The sequence below is a fragment of the Pongo abelii genome, chromosome 19, assembly GCF_028885655.2.
Source record: "Pongo abelii isolate AG06213 chromosome 19, NHGRI_mPonAbe1-v2.0_pri, whole genome shotgun sequence".
Taxonomy (NCBI): Eukaryota; Metazoa; Chordata; class Mammalia; order Primates; family Hominidae; genus Pongo; species Pongo abelii.
This window is the reverse complement of record NC_072004.2, coordinates 56,304,985-56,322,375: the sequence shown is the minus strand read 5'-3', so window position 1 is coordinate 56,322,375 and position 17,391 is coordinate 56,304,985. Positions and strand designations below refer to the sequence as shown.

The 17,391-nt window shown below is 42.7% G+C and overlaps 1 protein-coding gene across 3 annotated transcripts in view; it reads left to right on the top strand.

Annotated features, from left to right (window-relative positions):
• The first annotated feature begins 15,498 nt into the window (after nucleotides 1–15,498).
• DHX40 (DEAH-box helicase 40) overlaps nucleotides 15,499–17,391 on the top strand; it is a 42,052-nt gene continuing 40,159 nt past the window's right edge. For 2 of the 3 annotated variants that reach the window (XM_054535192.2, XM_054535191.2), the window contains exons 1-2: nucleotides 15,539–15,710; nucleotides 16,540–16,707. In XM_054535192.2, the coding sequence (XP_054391167.1) occupies nucleotides 16,699–16,707 (9 nt within the window). In that variant the 5' untranslated portion in view covers nucleotides 15,539–15,710; nucleotides 16,540–16,698. 3 annotated transcript variants of the gene reach the window in all.

Genomic DNA, 17,391 nt, shown 5'->3' with positions numbered 1-17,391 from the left:
GCTCAACTTGGTCTAAGATACTGTCAGCCTCTTTTGAACAGTATACAATCTGAGAAACTTTATTCCTCCCATTCTTCCTGTTATTATAGTAATTTGGTTTCACCTTTTCAAAAACCCTCTCAACTTAGAGTATTAATTTATTTATTTTTATTTTTGTTTTATTTTTTATTTATTTATTTTTGAGACGGAGTCTCGCTCTTGTTGCTCAGGCTGGAGTGCAGTGGTGTGATCTCAGCTCACTGCAACCTCTGCCTCCCGGGCTCAAGCAATTCTCCTGCCTCAGCCTCCCGAGTAGCTGGCATTACAGGTGCACGCCACCATGCCCGGCTAATTTTTGTATTTTTGGTAGGACAGGGTTTCACCTTGTTGGCCAGGCTGGTCTCGAACTCCTGACCTCAAGTGATCTGCCCGCCTCAGCCTTCCAAAGTGCTGGGATTACAGACGTGAACCACCGTGCTTGGCCTGAGTATTTATTATTATTGCTTTTATTTTGTTTTATTTTGACACGGTCTCTCTCTGTCACCCACACTGGACTGCAGTGGCATAATCACAGCTCACTGCAGCCTTGACTTCCTGAGCTTGAGCAGACCTCTCACCTCAGCCTCCTGAGTAGCTGGGACCACAGGTATGTACCACCACATGGCACTAATTAAAAAAAAATTTTTTTTTGTAGAGCTGAATCTTGTTATGTTGCCCAGACTGGTCTCTAACTCCGGTGGCCTCAAGCAATCCTCCTGCGTTGGGCTCCCAAAGTGTTGAGATTACAGGCATGAGCCATTGTGCCCGGTCTATTATTGCTTTTTAACAGTTAATATTAATATAGATTTACCAGTATTTTTACTAACTTCTCTGTTCACAATTAGTACTTACAGCGGGTCCTTTCTCCTGGGTTTAATTTCCCTTCCTTCCTTCCTTTCTTTCGCAGGCAGACTGGGCCTGGTGCAGCAGGGCTGACCACCAGTTTACTTTCTTTCATTTTAAGTTTATATTTGAGGGTTTTTTTTTTTTTTTTTTTTGGAGACAGACTCGCGCTCTGCCTCCCAGGCTGGAGTGCAGTGCCGCGATCTCGGCTCACTGCAAGCTCCGCCTCCCGGGTTCACGCCATTCTCCTGCCTCAGCCTCCCGAGTAGCTGGGACTACAGGCGCCCGCCACCATGGGGTTTCACCGTGTTAGCCAGGATGGTCTCGATCTCCTGACCTCATGATCCGCCCGCCTCGGCCTCCCAAAGTGCTGGGATTACAGGCGTGAGCCATCATGCCCGGCCAGGAAATCTTTTTAATTCTGTTGCTTTTAAGATTTTCTCTAGGCCGGGTGCGGTTTCATCCTGGCTAACACGGTGAAACCCCGTCTCTACTAAAAAATGCAAAAAAAAAATTAGCCGGGCATGGTGGCAGTCGCCTGTAATCCCAGCTAATCGGGAGGCTGAGGCGGGAGAATGGCGTGAACCCGGGAGGTGGAGCTTGCAGTTGAGCCGAGATAGCGCCACTGCACTTCAGCCTGGGCGACAGAGCGAGACTCCGTCTCAAAAAAAAAAAAAAAAAAAAAAAAAAAAAAAAAAAAAAATTGGCCGGGCGTGGTGGCGGGCACCTGTAGTCAGTCCCAGCTACTCAGGAGGCTGAGGCAGGAGAATGGCCTGAACCAGGGAAGCAGAGCTTGCCATGAGCCGAGATCACGCCACTGCACTCCGGCCTGGGCGACAGAGCGAGACTCCGACGCAAAAAAAAAAAAAAAAAAAGAATTTCTCTCTTTCCAGCGTGGTCCATGTTTCATTTTGGTCAGGTGTATATGGTTTTTAATTTTTCCTGTCTGGGGCTCAGTGATTATCTGAGCCCCAGTGATTATCAAATATTGCCTCTTTCCTATTCGAATAGACATATTCCATTACTCTGGAACTCCTTTTAGACATCTATTGAGTCTTCCCATCCCATCCTCCATTTCCTCACAGGATACTGTACCCACAGAATAGCTTCGCATTTTCTCGGGAATTTGCATTCCCTCTTCATTTCTGGCATCCGAAGAGTCTTATATTTTATCAAGCATATCTATATTTTTGTTGCATCAGATGAGACTGGATCATCCAGATTTAACTCACCAGACTGCTTGTAGTCCCATGCAGCAAAAAAGGTAAAATTTCTGTCTAATTTACAATTAAATGAAGAGGTATAGCTAACTTAATATGTAAAGTAAAAATTATGCATCTGTGCGAAGTCTTAGAATTATGAATTAAAGTGTCAGCATTTTGGTAATCCCTAGTATCTAGACTGTTTCCTTTTTGTGTGTGTGCTTACTTTATAATGAGATTGTAAACCCAGTGGCATTGGGTAAACCTTAGAGGTATCTTGTAAGAATTCAGTTTAATTTTGCTTTATTGAACTTTATGTACTAGAAAGGAAGCACCAAAAATGAAATTTTAGATAAAAGCCTACTATTGAAGCAATCGTCTATATTTAATAAATAGAAATAAAGTTAGTGAAGCATCAATATGAAGGCCATAAACAGTTGGAGGAAAGAGCAATGGCCTAGAGATTTGGGAAGCTGTACCCTAGACTTTGCTCTGCCGCTATGCTGTATGACCTTGGGCAAGTCATTGAAGATCTTAAAGTCTCGGTTTCTTCATCTCTACAAAGTGGGGATGGCAGTCTCTATAGTTTAAAATTGCGTTATTCTAGATAGCGCAGAGATAGACAGTGTCATTTGAAAATGTCTTAAAATCCTGATACTTCTAATGGAATAAAATGAAAGGGATAAAAACCAAGACACGGCCGGGTGCAGTGGCTCACGCCTGTAATCCCAGCACTTTGGGAGGCCGAGGCAGGTGGATCACCTGAGGTCAGGAGTTCAAGACCAGCCTGGCCAACATGGTCAAACCCCATCTCTGTTAAAAATACAAAAATTAGCTGGACGTGGTGGCGGGCGCCTGTAATCCCAGCTACTTGGCAGGCTGAGGCAGAGAGAATTGCTTAAAACCCAGGAGGCAGAGGTTGCAGTGAGCTGAGATTGTACCACTGCACTCCAGCCTGGGTGATAGAGTGAGACTCTGCCTCGAGAAAAAAAAAGAACCAACATACAAATTGTTTCTTTTAAATAGGGTGTAATGTTTGGAAAATAAAGTAAAAAAAAAACAAAAAACAAAAATCAACCAAAAAAAGTTGAAGAAACTCTCAGACAAGACCTATTTCAGATTTTAATTGTAAATTTTAAGAGTGTAAGTCCCTTGTGGCCCGGCACGGTGGCTCATGCCTGTAATCCCAGCACTTTGGGAGGCCGAAGTGGGTGGATCATGAGGTCAGGAGATCAAGACCATCCTGGCTAATACGGTGAAACCCCGTCTCTACTAAAAAAATATAAAAAAATTAGCCAGGTGTGGTGGCGGGTGCCTGTAGTCCCAGCTACTTGGGAGGCTGAGGCAGGAGAATGGTGTGAACCTGGGAGGTGGAGCTTGCAGTGAGCAGAGATCGTGCCACTGCACTCCAGCCTGGGCGACAGAGCGAGACTCCGTCTCAAAAAAAAAAAGAGTGTAAGTCCCTTCCTTGGCTAAAATTTTCACCTATGGGAAAAAATGGTGCTAGAACAATTGTCTGTGTGTGTATATATGTGTGTGTGTGTATGTGTGTGTATACCTTGACCTATACCTTGTACCACGTAAAAACATCAACTCAACTAAAAACGGATTGCAAATCTCAATGTAAGATTCTATAACTGTAAAAATACTTGAAGAAAACATTGGCCAGGTGCAGCAACTAATGCCTGTAATCTCAGCACTTTGAGGCTGAGGTGGGAAGATCCATTGAGCCCAGGAGTTTGAGACCAGCCCAGGCAATGTGAAAAAAATAAACAGTCTCTACAAAAAAAAGTACAAAAATTAGCCGAGCAAGAGGGGAGGGATAGCATTAGGAGATATACCTAATGTAAATGACGCGTTAATGGGTGCAGCACACCAACATGGCACATGTATACATATGTAACAAACCTGCATGTTGTGCACATGTACCCTAGAACTTAAAGTATAATAAAATAATAATAATTTAAAAAATTAGCCAAGCAGGGTGGCACATGCCTGTAGTTCCAGTTTCTCAGGAGGCTGAAGTGGGAGGTTCACGGAGCCCAGAAGTTCGAGGCTTCATTGAAGTGTGATCGTGCCACTGCATTCCAGCCTGGAAGACAGAGAGAGATCTTGTCTCAAAAAAACAAAAATTAAAAATAAATAAAGGAATAAATAAGAAAATATATGAAAATATCTTTGTGACATTGGATTAGGCAAAGATTTCTAAGATACCACGCCAAAAGCACAATTTATAAAAGGAAAAAAACTGGTAAATTGAACTTTATCAAAATTAAGAAATTTTTGAAAGACACAATTAAGAAAATTAAAAGACAAGACATAGACTAGGCCAAAGTATTTGCAAAGCATATATCTGACAAAGGACTAGTATTCAAAATGCATAAAGAACTCTCAAAACTCAGTAAGATAATGAGCAACCCTTCCCACACACATACAAGTGGGCAAACGTTTGGAACACACACTTTACGAAAAAGTTGTATGGACTACAAATCAATACCTTTTGTAAAAATATGTTTGATATTGTCATAGAGGTATGCAAATTAAAACTGTAATAAGATACTGTTATCAGTGGAAGGTAGTCCAAGTTACTGGTGGCAAATCCGTATGGGTCTACAGCAACCTCAGTTCTTGCCTCCTCAGAACAAATAATTCAACTGAGGGAGCATAAGGCAGAAAAAGAGATCAAGGCAAGTTTCAGAGCAGGCGTGGAAGTTTATTAAAAAGCTTTAGAGCAGGAAAGAAAGGAAAGTACACTTGGAAGAGACTCACACGGGCACCAAGAAGGTCAAGTGCGACATTTAACCTTGATCCTAGAACTTTATTTTATTTTATTTTATTTTTGAGATAGAGTCTTGCTGTGTCACTAGGCTGGAGTACAGTGGCAGGATATCGGCTCACTGCAACCTCCGCCTTCCATGTTCAAGCGATTCTCCTGCCTCAGCCTCCCAAGTAGCTGGGACTACAGGTGTGAGCCACCACGCCCAGCTAATTTTTGTATTTTTAGTAGAGACGGGTGTTCACTATGTTGGCCAGGATGGTCTCGATCTCTTGACCTCGTGATCTGCCCACCTCAGCCTCCCAAAGTGCTGGGATTACACGCATGAACCACCGTGCCAGGCCAATCCTATAACTTTATAGACTGACCCACTTCTGGTGTCTAGTACCCCTTTCCCATGATATTTCCCTTAGGGTGGGCTGCCCGCAGGCACAATGCCCTCTGTATGCTTGGGAGGTGAGCACGCACAGTGTGTTTAGGAAGCTCTAGGCGTGCCCATCCGAAGCTTTCTTTCCTTTTCCAGTGGAGTGGCCGGGAAGGTCATACTCCGTCATTTCGTTTCTTAATGCGCATGCCTGTGAAGTTGCCTCTCCCTGGTGTCTGCATTCAACTAACCTTTTAGAGCGACAGGTGTAAACCATCAGGAAATGTCCTCTCCCTGGCAATTTATCAGCCTCTCATCAACAATATTGATGATGAATGATTTAATGACTGGTAACTGGCTCTGTGATAATTACTCAAATCTTAATATCTGGACACTCAAAAAGAACGAGAAGAAATTGTGATGATGATATGATATCTTTTACTTTTGGACTGAAAGTTAGGAATTTCTCTAAGTTTTATGATATGGCCATGCCATCTAATTATGCCAATATGTCACTGCTGCCAATTTGTCACTTTTAGAGAGGCAATATGATAATTGCTGAACCACTTCCTGACATTCCTGGTGGGTGGGGAGAGCCCTCTCCTGCCCTGCTCATGCCTGTCTAACTACCTGTAACAATACCATTATCTCCTATTAGAATGGCTCAAACAAACGAACAAACACTGACAATATCAAGTCCTAGCAAGGATGCAGAGCAAATGGAATTTTCATACATGGCTGATAGAAGTGCAAAATGGTCCAGCTACTTTGGAAAAACAGTTTGGCAGTTTCTTATAAACATATATTTATCATTTGACCCAGCAATTCCACTCCTACGTATTTACCCTAGAGAAACGAAAACTTTGTCGCTCAAAAACCTGTATATGAATGTTTATAGTGAATTTACACATAATCACCCAAAACTGGAAACAACATAGATGTCTCTCAACTACTGAATTAATAAGTAAGTTGTGGTACATCCATACAATGGAATACCACTTAATAATAAAAAGGATTAAACTATTGATATACACTACAACATGGATGAATCTCAAAGCAATAATGCTGAAGATAAAAGAAGGCAGACCAAAGAAGGAGTACACGCTATACAATTTCATTCATATGACATTTTGGGAGATGCTAAACTATACAGACAGAAAACAAATCAGTGGTTTTGAGGGCCTGGAGGTAAAGGAAGGGGCTGACCATAAAGGGGTACAAGGGAATTTGTTAAAGTTATGAAACAATTTTTTATCTTATATTTATAGTGGTGGTTACACAACCATATGCACTTGTCAAAACTGATAAAACTCAAAAAACTGTAACCCAGAGTTCCAGGGTTTTCCTTTTCCAGAACACATTATGAAAAAGCACCCAGTTGTGCCGGGCGCGGTGGCTCACGCCTGTAATCCCAGCACTTTGGGAGGCCGATCACAAGATTAGGAGATCGAGACCATCCTGGCTAACACGGTGAAACCCCGTCTCTACTAAAAATACAAAAAATTAGCCGGGTGTGTTGGTGGGCGCCTGTAGTCCCAGCTACTCGGGAGGCTGAGGCAGGAGAATGGTGTGAACCCAGGAGGTGGAGCTTGCAGTGAGCAGAGATCGGGCCACTGCACTCCAGCCTGGGTGACAGAGCGAGACTCCGTCTCAAAAAAAAAAAAAAAAAGAAAAAGAAAAAGAAAAAGAAAAAGCACCCAGTTGTAACTGCTGGAGTTTTTGTTGTTTCAGAAAAGTTCAAGGGACTGGGCGCGGTGGCTCACGCCTGTAATCCCAGCACTTTGGGAGGCCGAGGCTGGCGGATCACAAAGTCAAGAGATCGAGCCCATCCTGGCCAACATGGTGAAACCCCATCTCTACTAAAAATACAAAAATTAGCTGGGCATGGTGGCACGCGCCTGTAATCCCAGCCACTGAAGAGGCTGAGGCAGGAGAATCGCTTGAACCTAGGAGCTGAGATCGCCCCACCGCACTCCAGCCTCGGCGACAGAGGGAGACTCCATCTCCAAAAAAAAAAAAAAAAGTTCAAGAAAGAAGCCCAGCCACAGCAAAACAAAAACCAGTTGGATCCAGAGATGCCTGAGTTGGAAATGAACTTTGGAGATTTCTCCTCATTAGCATACTAAAAATCCACCCAGGAAGGAGCTATTCTCCATTTATATGTAGAGGCATGATCGCAGACTGGGCCTGAGCTGCCTCTACTACACCTCTACATATGATAACTCAGCTAACCTGCCTAATAAAAGCCTTTTTATCACCTTTGTTTAGGGAGACACTGCTTTGGGGAATTATCCCCGATATCCTCCTTACTTATTGTAAGTAATAAAATCCCCTTGTTAAATCTTCGTTGGTTGTGGTATTGGACTGTCACTGGCTAAGTGATCAAACCCACCCATTGTGTGGGTAACACAACTATACACTAAAACTATAACATTTGGAAATTATGCCCCGATAACCTGACCGCCCCCCCAAAAGACTTCTCACAATGCTTTTATAGATTTTTTTTTTTTTTGAGATGGAGTCTCGCACTTTCGCCCGGCTGGAGTGCAGTGCTGAGATCTCGGGGCTTTGCAATCTTTGCCTCTGGGGTTCAAGCGATTCTCATGCTTCAGCCTCCTGAGTAGCTGGGATTACAGGTGCGCGACACACGCATGGCTAATTTTTGTATTTTTTTAGTAAAGACGAGGTTTCACCATATTGGTCAGGCTGGTTTGGAACTCCTGACCTCAGATGATCTACCTGCCTCAGCCTCCCAAAGTGGTGCTGGGATTATAGGCGCCAATCACCGCTGCTGGTCTTTCCTCAGATTTTAACGGTAATACTTGACAGAGCAGGAACATTGCCATCTTGGACAAGCACTGCTATTCTAAAGTTCCCCTTGATCAAAAACTGCCTAATCCAAAAGGCATCAGCCTAATGGCTAAGGTCAGCATGACCATAAACCACAAATGACATCTCTGACCGGAAACATTCCAACCATAAGATAAACCCCTCCGCGACTGGAGAGATGTCAGCCCCAAGATAACCTTCCCTCCAACCAGAGACATTCCAACCCCGCAATAAACTTCTCCCCAACACAGAAATATTCCAAGCCTGTGATAAGTTCTCTTGCCCTGAACTCTTAAATACTCTTAGTCTGTAAGAGAAGGCCCCTGACTGAAATCGGCCAAAAGCCCCTCTCAGGTTTATTCTCTAAAATAAACCTGTCTTTGACTGTTGAGCCGCTTTTAATGTTTCTTTCCTCTTTCTTTAACTCTTACAATACTTAAATATGTAAGCTCCTTTTTTTCTCTTATGAAAAAATTGTATCATAACTGAGAAATTAATAAGGACAATAAAAATTAAGATATTAAAATGAGGCCAGGTGTGGTGGCTCACACCTGTAATCCCAGCACTTTGGGAGGCTGAGACAGGTAGATCACTTGAGGTCAAGAGTTCCAGACCAACCTGGCCAACATGGCAAAACCCTGTCTCCACAAAAAAATACAAAAATTAGCCGGGCATGGTAATGTACGCCTGTAGTCCCAGCTATTGGGGAGGCTGAGGCAGAAGAATTGCTTGAACCTGGGAGGTGGAGGTTGCAATTAGCTGAGATCTCACCACTGCATTCCAGCCTGGGTGACAGAGTGAGACTCCATCTCAAAAATAAATAAATAAATAAATAAATAAATAAATAAATAAATATAAAATGGAAAGAATTTACAATACAAAATCTATGTGCCTTAAGGTAAGTCCTACTAAAGACATGCAGTAAATGTTTATTTATGTTTCAATCTGTTTCACTTTTTGATTTTATGAGTTAAATGTCAATGAAAGATTTTTTTCAGAGAAATAGTACTGTTTCATTTTTCTTTTAAATAATGTTGATGCTGAAATTTCTCAAATAAACCCAGCTTGCCACCTTCAGGTCACTGAAAGATTTACAGAGACCATAGTCAGAACACAAATACTGCATCTTTCTCAATAATCCATAATTAATAATATCTTGATCACTCTATTGTGCCTTTGTCAAATGCACTCTATCTAGAATCTTTCCCTAGCATTTACTGGAATCTTCCCAACTTTCAAAGCTCAGTTCAAATGTCACTAACTCCTAGAAGCCTTCACTGATCACTCTAGCTAGTTTTTCCTCCTCTAAATATTTTATCTCCTTGATTACTTGTCATCTCACTGAAGGTAATAACCATGTCCTACACATATTTTATGCCTCTGCGCGGCTATTAAAAAGGGTGCATATAAGAATTGTGCATTCTAGCTGGACACGGTGGCTCATGCCTGTAATCCCAGCACTTTAGGAGGCCAAGGCAGGCAGATCACCTGAGGTCAGGAGTTTGAGACCAGCATGGCCAACATGGTGAAACCCCGTCTCTACTCAAAATAAAAAAATTAGCCAGGCATGGTGGCAAGCGCCTGTAATCCCAGCTACTCAGGAGGTTGAGGCAGGAGAATTGCTTGAACCTGGGAGGCGGAGATTGCAGTGAGCTGACATCGTGCCATTGCACTCCAGCCTGGGTAACAAGAGTGAGACTTTGTCTCAAAAAAAAAAAAAAAAAAAGAATTGTGCATTATAATATTTACTGAATGAACACATGAATGAATAAATAGGAAGCTAAACATTGAGCTTTCACTTGGAAGAGGCCCCATTTTACTAGTAAATTAATGGGAATTCTACACATTTATTAAAGACTATATGCATACATGTAAAGCGCAATTTTCATTGACAGCTAGCGGTGTCTCAATCTCTATTAAGCTCTCAAACAATATTGTTGATGAATGATTTAATGACTATTTGGTGACTTGCTCTGTGATAACTACTCAAATCTTAATATCTAGACACTTAAAGAGAAGAAGGTGTGATGATATCTTTTACTTTTTTTTTTTTTGAGACAGTCTCACTCTGTTGCCCAGGCTGGAGTGCAGTGGTATGATCTCGGCTCCCTGCAACCTCTGGCTCCTGGGTTCAAGTGATTCTCATGCCTCAGCCTCCTGAGTAAGCTGGGATCACCGGCGAGTGCCACCACGGCTGGGCTAACTTTTGTATTTTTTTATAGAGATGGGATTTTACCATGTTGGTCAGGCTCGTCTTGAACTCCTGGCCTCAGGCGATCTGCCCGCCTTGGCCTCCTAAACTGCTGGGATTACAGGTGTGAGCCATGGCACCTGGCTGCTATTTTACTTTTGGACTGAACGTGAGATATTTCTCTTGTTTTATGATATGGCCATACCATCTGATTATTTTCCTCCAAACCCCCAAGTTGCTAATATACTATAAGCTTATTAATAAAATATGTAACCGTGGCATGTAGTCCACCAATACATGACTCAGAAAAATTCCCAAATTTTTTGTCTAGTTCCATTTAGTTTAGGGCATGAGGTTTTCTCTCATGTTTACATTCTCTCTAGAATGAAGTTCCCCTCCCTCTCTTTCAAGGTCTACATTTATCCAGGACTACTAGATGAAAAATTGGTCATAGATGTTTGTTTCTGATTTATTTTTAATGGGGAAGGGAATGGTCCACACTTGAGAATGGTTTATCTCCTTGAATTCCTTCCATTAGAACTTTTCTTTCTTTTCTTTTTTCTGAAACAGGGTCTCACTCTGTCACCCAGGCTGGTGTGCAGTGGCACCATCACGGCTCACTGCAGTCTTATCCTCCTGGGCTCAAGTGATCCCCCTGCCTCAGCCTCCCAAGTAGCTGCGAATACAGGCATGCACCTCCATGCCTGGCTAATTTTTGTATTTTTTGTAGAGATGAGTCTTGAGATGGGGTCTCACTATGTTGCACAGGCTGGTCTCAAACTCCTGGTGTCAAGTAATCCTCCTGCCTTGGCCTCCCAATGTGATGGGATTACAGGCATGAACCACCACATCTGGCCCCATTAGAACTTTCTAACAAAAGATGATCTTTCTCCTGCCCCCTAGGAGGGCTGTTTATCCCTTCTGTCAGTCCTTCCTTTCTCATTATATCCTCCCCACTCTCTGCCCTCTGCCTAGGCCCAGCCTTATCCATCTGAGGGAGGAAGTAACCAGTAATTTGAGCATGCACAGAAGGCTCTGGTTTGGGACCTCATGTCAGCAGTGTCTTTGGATTTTTGTTTCTGCTTTGTTGAGGGCTGAACAGGAAGATAGGCCCATGGGTTACCAGTGAGATAGAAAAAGGGGAGGAAAATACAGAAAAACAATCAGATTCACATATTGGGATACAAATCCACCACAAATGCAAGTTTATAATACCTATCTGGGCTAAAAGTTTGTTCTCTCTCCTCCAGTCCTTTATCTTTCCTCAAAATGTGAACTTGGTATTTCTCCCTCATCAGTATCAGTTTCAACTCTCCTAAACAAATCTTCTAATTGTACCCCAATACTTTCATTGACCAAGTCTTTTCTTAATCATCACATACACACTGTAGTAGCGGCATCTTTTTCCAGCTATTCTTTTCTCTCCCTTTCATTTACCCTAGTTGATTCTAACCAGCCATCCCCAAGTGTATTAGGTACATTTTCAGTTTGCTCTCGAATTCTCATTTACTCACAATCTGGCTTCTGTCTGCTTCCCTTTACCAAGACAAGTCTTGTTTTGGTCCAATTAATGAGCTTTTAAAAAATCCATGTAGCTTGATACCATTGCTCACTCCTTCTGTGAACAATTAAGTTCTGTTGTTAATTAGGTTTGTACATATCACCATTTTTCTAGCATTTTAAACTTTCTGGTTGTGACTGTAATATCTTTGATAATTTTCCTTTTTTTTTTTCTTTATTTACTCCTTTTAACCATCACAACAGTGGTCCTATACTTTTCTTTCTTTCCTGAAGATGATTTTAAAATCCTATTCCATTTTTGTAAATCTGTAATGTTGAGTCCCTTTTGGATGCTCTGAAACAGGTTGCTTGGGTTGTAGAATATTTTGAAATACTGCTTATGAGGCAATAGCAGCAGGGTGCAATTCAGACTTCTCACACTTCTTTAAATACCAGTTCTTTCAGGATTTTTTTTTTTTTTTTTTTGAGACAGAGTCTCATTCTGTTGTCCAGGCTGGAGTGCAGTGGTGAGATCTTGGCTCACTGCAACCTCCACCTCCCGGGTTCAAGCGATTCTCCTCCATCAGCCTCCCAAGTAGCTGGGATTACAGGTGGCTACTACCACCCTAGGCTAATTTTTTGTATTTTTAGTAGAGATGGGGTTTCACCATGTTGGCCAGGCTGGTCTCAAACTCTCAACCTCAGGTGATCTGGCCACCTCAGTCTCCCAAAGTCCTGGGATTACAGGCCTGGCCTCAGGTTTTTAATGTAACCCAAAGATAAGAAATAGATTCAGTGTTGTTGGGGACACTGACCTTTCTTCCCAGATTCAACCCATATATTTTCTATTTTTACTCTGTACTTGAGTTTTGTTTGTCATTGTAATTTGTAAACTCACTGGGTAGGAAATAATTGTTGATGTTCTAATTTAGAATAGCCCCAAGCACATGGTTATTAATGGTAACATGCTTTAAATGTCCTTGGTTATAAAATGAACACTGTTAAACATCACTTGAATTTTTCACTTTTATTTTTCTTCATTCTTTGCTTGCAGGTTTTATATTCTATACTCTCAATAGGTGGTTCTCATACAAGAATGGGGTCAGTTCTATTAGAGTTACAAACACTGGAAGAAAATACATTATTTTGGCACCAAGATCTAAATACTTCCATCTCCCAGTGCAGTTTAGTGGTTATTAGTGTGACTTTGAATCTTGGCCCTCTTAGTTCTTTGTTTTGTTACCAAAGGCAAGTTTCTAACACAAAAATTAGGGATAGTAATAACCTAACTGTATGAGTTTTTGTGAAAAATAAAGGAAATAATTTACAGTTGAAACCTGAACAAGGTGGAGTTAGGGGCACGAGCCTTTTGCACTGTAAAAAATCTGCGTATAACTCTTTTCTTTTTTTTTCTTGGAGACAGAGTCTCGCTGTCACCCAGGCTGGAGTGCAGTGGCGCGATCTTGGCTCACCCCAACTTCCGCCTCCCAGGTTCAAGTGGTTCCTCTGCCTCAGCCTCCCAAGTAGCTGGGACTACAGGCACGCACCACCACACCCAGCTAATTTTTTTGTATTTTTAGGAGAGATGGGGTTTTGCCATGTTGCCCAGGCTGGTCTTGAACTCCTGAACTCAGGCAATCTGCCCGCCTTGGCCTCCCAAAGTGCTAGGATTACAGGTGTGAGCCACTGCATTGGGCCAAAATCTGTATTACTCGACTTCCCAGAGCTTAACTATTAATACCAACTATTGCCTGGAAGCCTTACCAATAACATAAACAGTTAATTAATATGTATTTTGTATATGTATTATATACTGTATTCTTAAAGCAAGCTAGAGAAAATAAAATATTAAGAAAATCATAAGAGAAAATATATTTACTATTCATTAAGTGTAAGTGGATCATCATAAAGGTTTCCATCCAGTTCAGTAGGCTGAAGAGAAGGAGGAGGAAGACAAAGGGTTGATCTTGCTATCTCCAGCTTAGCAGGTGCAGAAGAAAAAATCTGCCTACAAGTGGACCTGCGAAGTTCAAACCTGTATTGTTCAAGGGTCAACTGTATCGGAAAGATTTGACTACTATGAGCTAAGTGGTAATCATCATTGGTCTGAAATGATGATTTTTAGAAAGTGACTTTATTATATCACTGATAGAGATGCCCTATACTGAAATACTGAGATTACCAATACCTTGCCTGTACCACAAATGTATTTTTGCCATTTTGGTTTCTGTTTCTATAATATTTTGAATTCCTAACATGATCCAGAAGGCTGGGAGATGCTCCTAATGAAAGAGAGAAACCTGGAATGTTCTCCTATTTACCGGATTGCTTCCTCTCACACCCAGGTTTTGAGATATAAAGTTGTTGCAAAGTTCCAACTTATTTGGTATCATTCAAAATCTGATGAGCTTGCATTTTAAGAAGTGTTGATCAGTCCCATTTAAAAGCAGTTGGTATGAGTTCACTTTATTTTTTGAGATGGAATCTCACTCTGTTGCCCAGGCTGGAGTGCAGTGGCATGATCTTGGCTCACTGCAACCCCTGACTCCTAGGTTCAAGCGATTCTCTTGCCTCAGCCTCCTGAGTAGCTGGGATTATAGGCGCATGCTACCACACCCGGCTGATTTTTTTTATTTTTATTTTTAATAGAGATGGGGTTTCACCATATTGGCCAGGCCGGTCTCGAACTCCTAATCTCAAGTGATTCATCTGTCCCGGCCTCCCAAGGTGCTGGCATTACAGGCATGAGCCACCATGCATGGCCATGACTTCACTTCAAATGAGCACAGAAAAATCTGGGGGTCCAACAGCCTTATGGTACATCTTTTGAAGCCTGGTCAGACAAGAGGGTCTTTAGGTGATGGTGAAGTGACAGTTTTGAGTTGGTTGCTAGTAAGTGTTGGTTAATTCTAACAGCAGAAACAATTAAGGAGTCCAAGAAACAATCTTGTTCACATTGCATTGATTTTGTTACAGTTGACACTAATTTAAAAATCAGCAGGCTCTAGAACAGAAAGACCTGCCCCCAAAGTACCTTTTCTGAAAAAGTTGCCCTGCCTCAGATGTTGTGTATCTGTTGAACTTTTCAGCTACTGTGGTTTCCAAGGAATGCACCTCTATCAAAAATGAGCTTAATTCCTAAGGAAGTCAATTATTCATTCCTCCATTCCAGCGAAGTCAACAAATATTGACAGCCCACCTTGAATCACTGTGCTGGGCTCTGGATGTAGCAGTGTTTTAATATTCCGACTCTTGTGGGGGGCTTTACAATCTAGCTGGGCAGAAGAGGAAACACGCAAATAAATTAAAATCCAGGGTCCTATGAGGGAAATGAACAGCCTTGGCGACCTAAGTTTTGATAGTAACATAACTAAAAGTTTGGCTCCACAACTCACTAGCTGTGTGCCTTGGACAGGTCATATCAGATTAGGAAAGGTGAGAATGAGTTGACGAACGCAGCATTCTGGGATCATGGTTCCAGCTCCGGGCAGAGGGTTACATCGTGTCAGGTGTGCGAAGGCAGAATAGCCTGCAGAGACCACTGTGGCGTTGAAAAAAGGTGTCGTCGCGACCTTTGGCGCCGAAGAGGCGAAACAAGAGGGGGTCTTCTGGCCCTCAGGTATGGCTCAGCCGCCCAAGGCGGAGCGCACGTGGCAGTTGGCGGGAAATCCCTGGGGGTGGAGCCTCGGCTCGAGGTCCGGCCGCCCCGTGCCACGTCATGGAGCAGCTTCCCCTCCCCTTGCTACAAGTCGCACGCGCGGAAGTAAACACCTCTACGTCATCAGGGCGCGTCCTCGTCTTTCCCCTCCCATCTCCTCAGATCGGTGGACGTGCTCGCCTCCACTCGGGGCCAGGTCTATGTCCCGGTTTCCCGCAGTCGCGGGCAGGGCGCCAAGGCGGCAGGAGGAGGGTGAGCGGTCAAGAGACCTCCAGGAAGAGCGGCCCTCGGCTGTTTGCATCGCCGATAGAGGTGCGGTCCGCGGGACGGTACGGAAGCCAGCGGGAGTTACGGCGTGGGGGTTTTGGTGAGGGGATGAAAGTACGTCTTTGGCGGGCTGAGAAGAGTAGTGAGGAAGCCTTGGCGTTCTCCTGGCTTTGCAAGCCCGAGGCGAACTTTGCGTCCAATGAGCACTTTGCCTTAGAGGGGGGCGGTCCCAGATCCAAGTTAGGCGAAAACCTTACTGGGGGGCGAAAAAGTGAACCCCAACGCCCGAAATGCATTCTGTTCTTAAACAGGCTCATAAACCCTTTGTTCTCTACCCATTCATCCCCCCCCCCCCACCCTTCGTCGGGCCGCCAGCCTGCCTTTGGGTACGATATGAAGGGAGCCAGTTTCCAGGAGCCAGTTTCCATGGTTACCCACCACTTGGCCTTCTGGGATATCAGTCGCTCTGAACAGGGACCTAACTTGAACCATGAATCAGAAGCAAACACAGGTGGCTTCTAATCCAGCCGAGAATTTTATGCTGTGTTCCAGTTTTTGGTCTATTGTTAAGTAAAATTGAGTTTTGTGCTTCTGTGTAAGTATGCATGTGTATACGTTGCCTTGAGCTATACTTGCTTTGAAAAGTACTTTGAGTTACGCGTGAACAAATGCTCGGGTTGCTGGATTTCACCAAAAAGTTGTTCTGGGCTCATTAACCCTCACTTACAAATTGCGCTCATTAACGCTCACTTACGTGAGCGATTTAACTGAGAAGTCTTGGGTGATCCCTTCCAGCCCTAAATTCTGTTGCCTTTCTGGTTTTAGTCCTGAGAAATTGGTCAGAGATATCTTTGCAAGTCTTTTAATTGACTTGTTTTTCTGTTATTACAGAAGAGAAAGGATGCACGTCCCAGGAGGGAGGAACTACTCCAACTTTTCCTATTCAGAAACAAAGAAAAAAGATTATTCAAGCTGTGAGGGACAATTCATTCCTTATTGTTACTGGAAATACAGGAAGTGGTAAAACAACTCAACTCCCAAAATATCTGTATGAAGCAGGTGATTTTTTTCTGTTGTAATATTGGAAATATTTTTAAAATATCCTCTTTTTAAAGGCCAGTAGGACTTCTGTACTCCATGATTGCCCACTATTTGCTTTATAGTCCCACTTCTCTTGGCACACCCCCTTCCCCTATGTCTCCTTTGCTTCTTTATGGTCTATTTCAGGTTCGAGAATTAGTTGGGATGGCAAATTTTCCCAATTTTAATTACCATAATAATCTCAAATAGAATTACATCTAGATATTAATTCCACTTTACAGAATAAGGTTGTCTAGCACTAGACTATTAACCGTTGGATACTGAAATAATTTTGAGGGGGAAGAGATATGTGATACCTGTTGCTGCTATTAGTACTTCTTGGTTCTTTCTCTAGAGCATTATCAGGTAAATATTTATCCCCTGACTTTGCCAGCACAAGCCAACTAACAAATTACCTTTAAAATATGTTAAGTAAAGTTAATAGGAGGCCTTTGGTTTGGACTGATCCCCTGCACTAGACCCAACAGACCAAACCAAAATGGAGTTACTCATACTGAAGTTCCATGCCACCAAGTCTAGCAACTAAATTTTTCATCTACTGAGAAATCAGGAGAAAGAGATAATAGCCAAATCCCCAAACAGACCAGTTTTAGGAGCATCAAGAAGTTTCCTCTGCTTTAACTTTTACAGGAAAAGTAACTT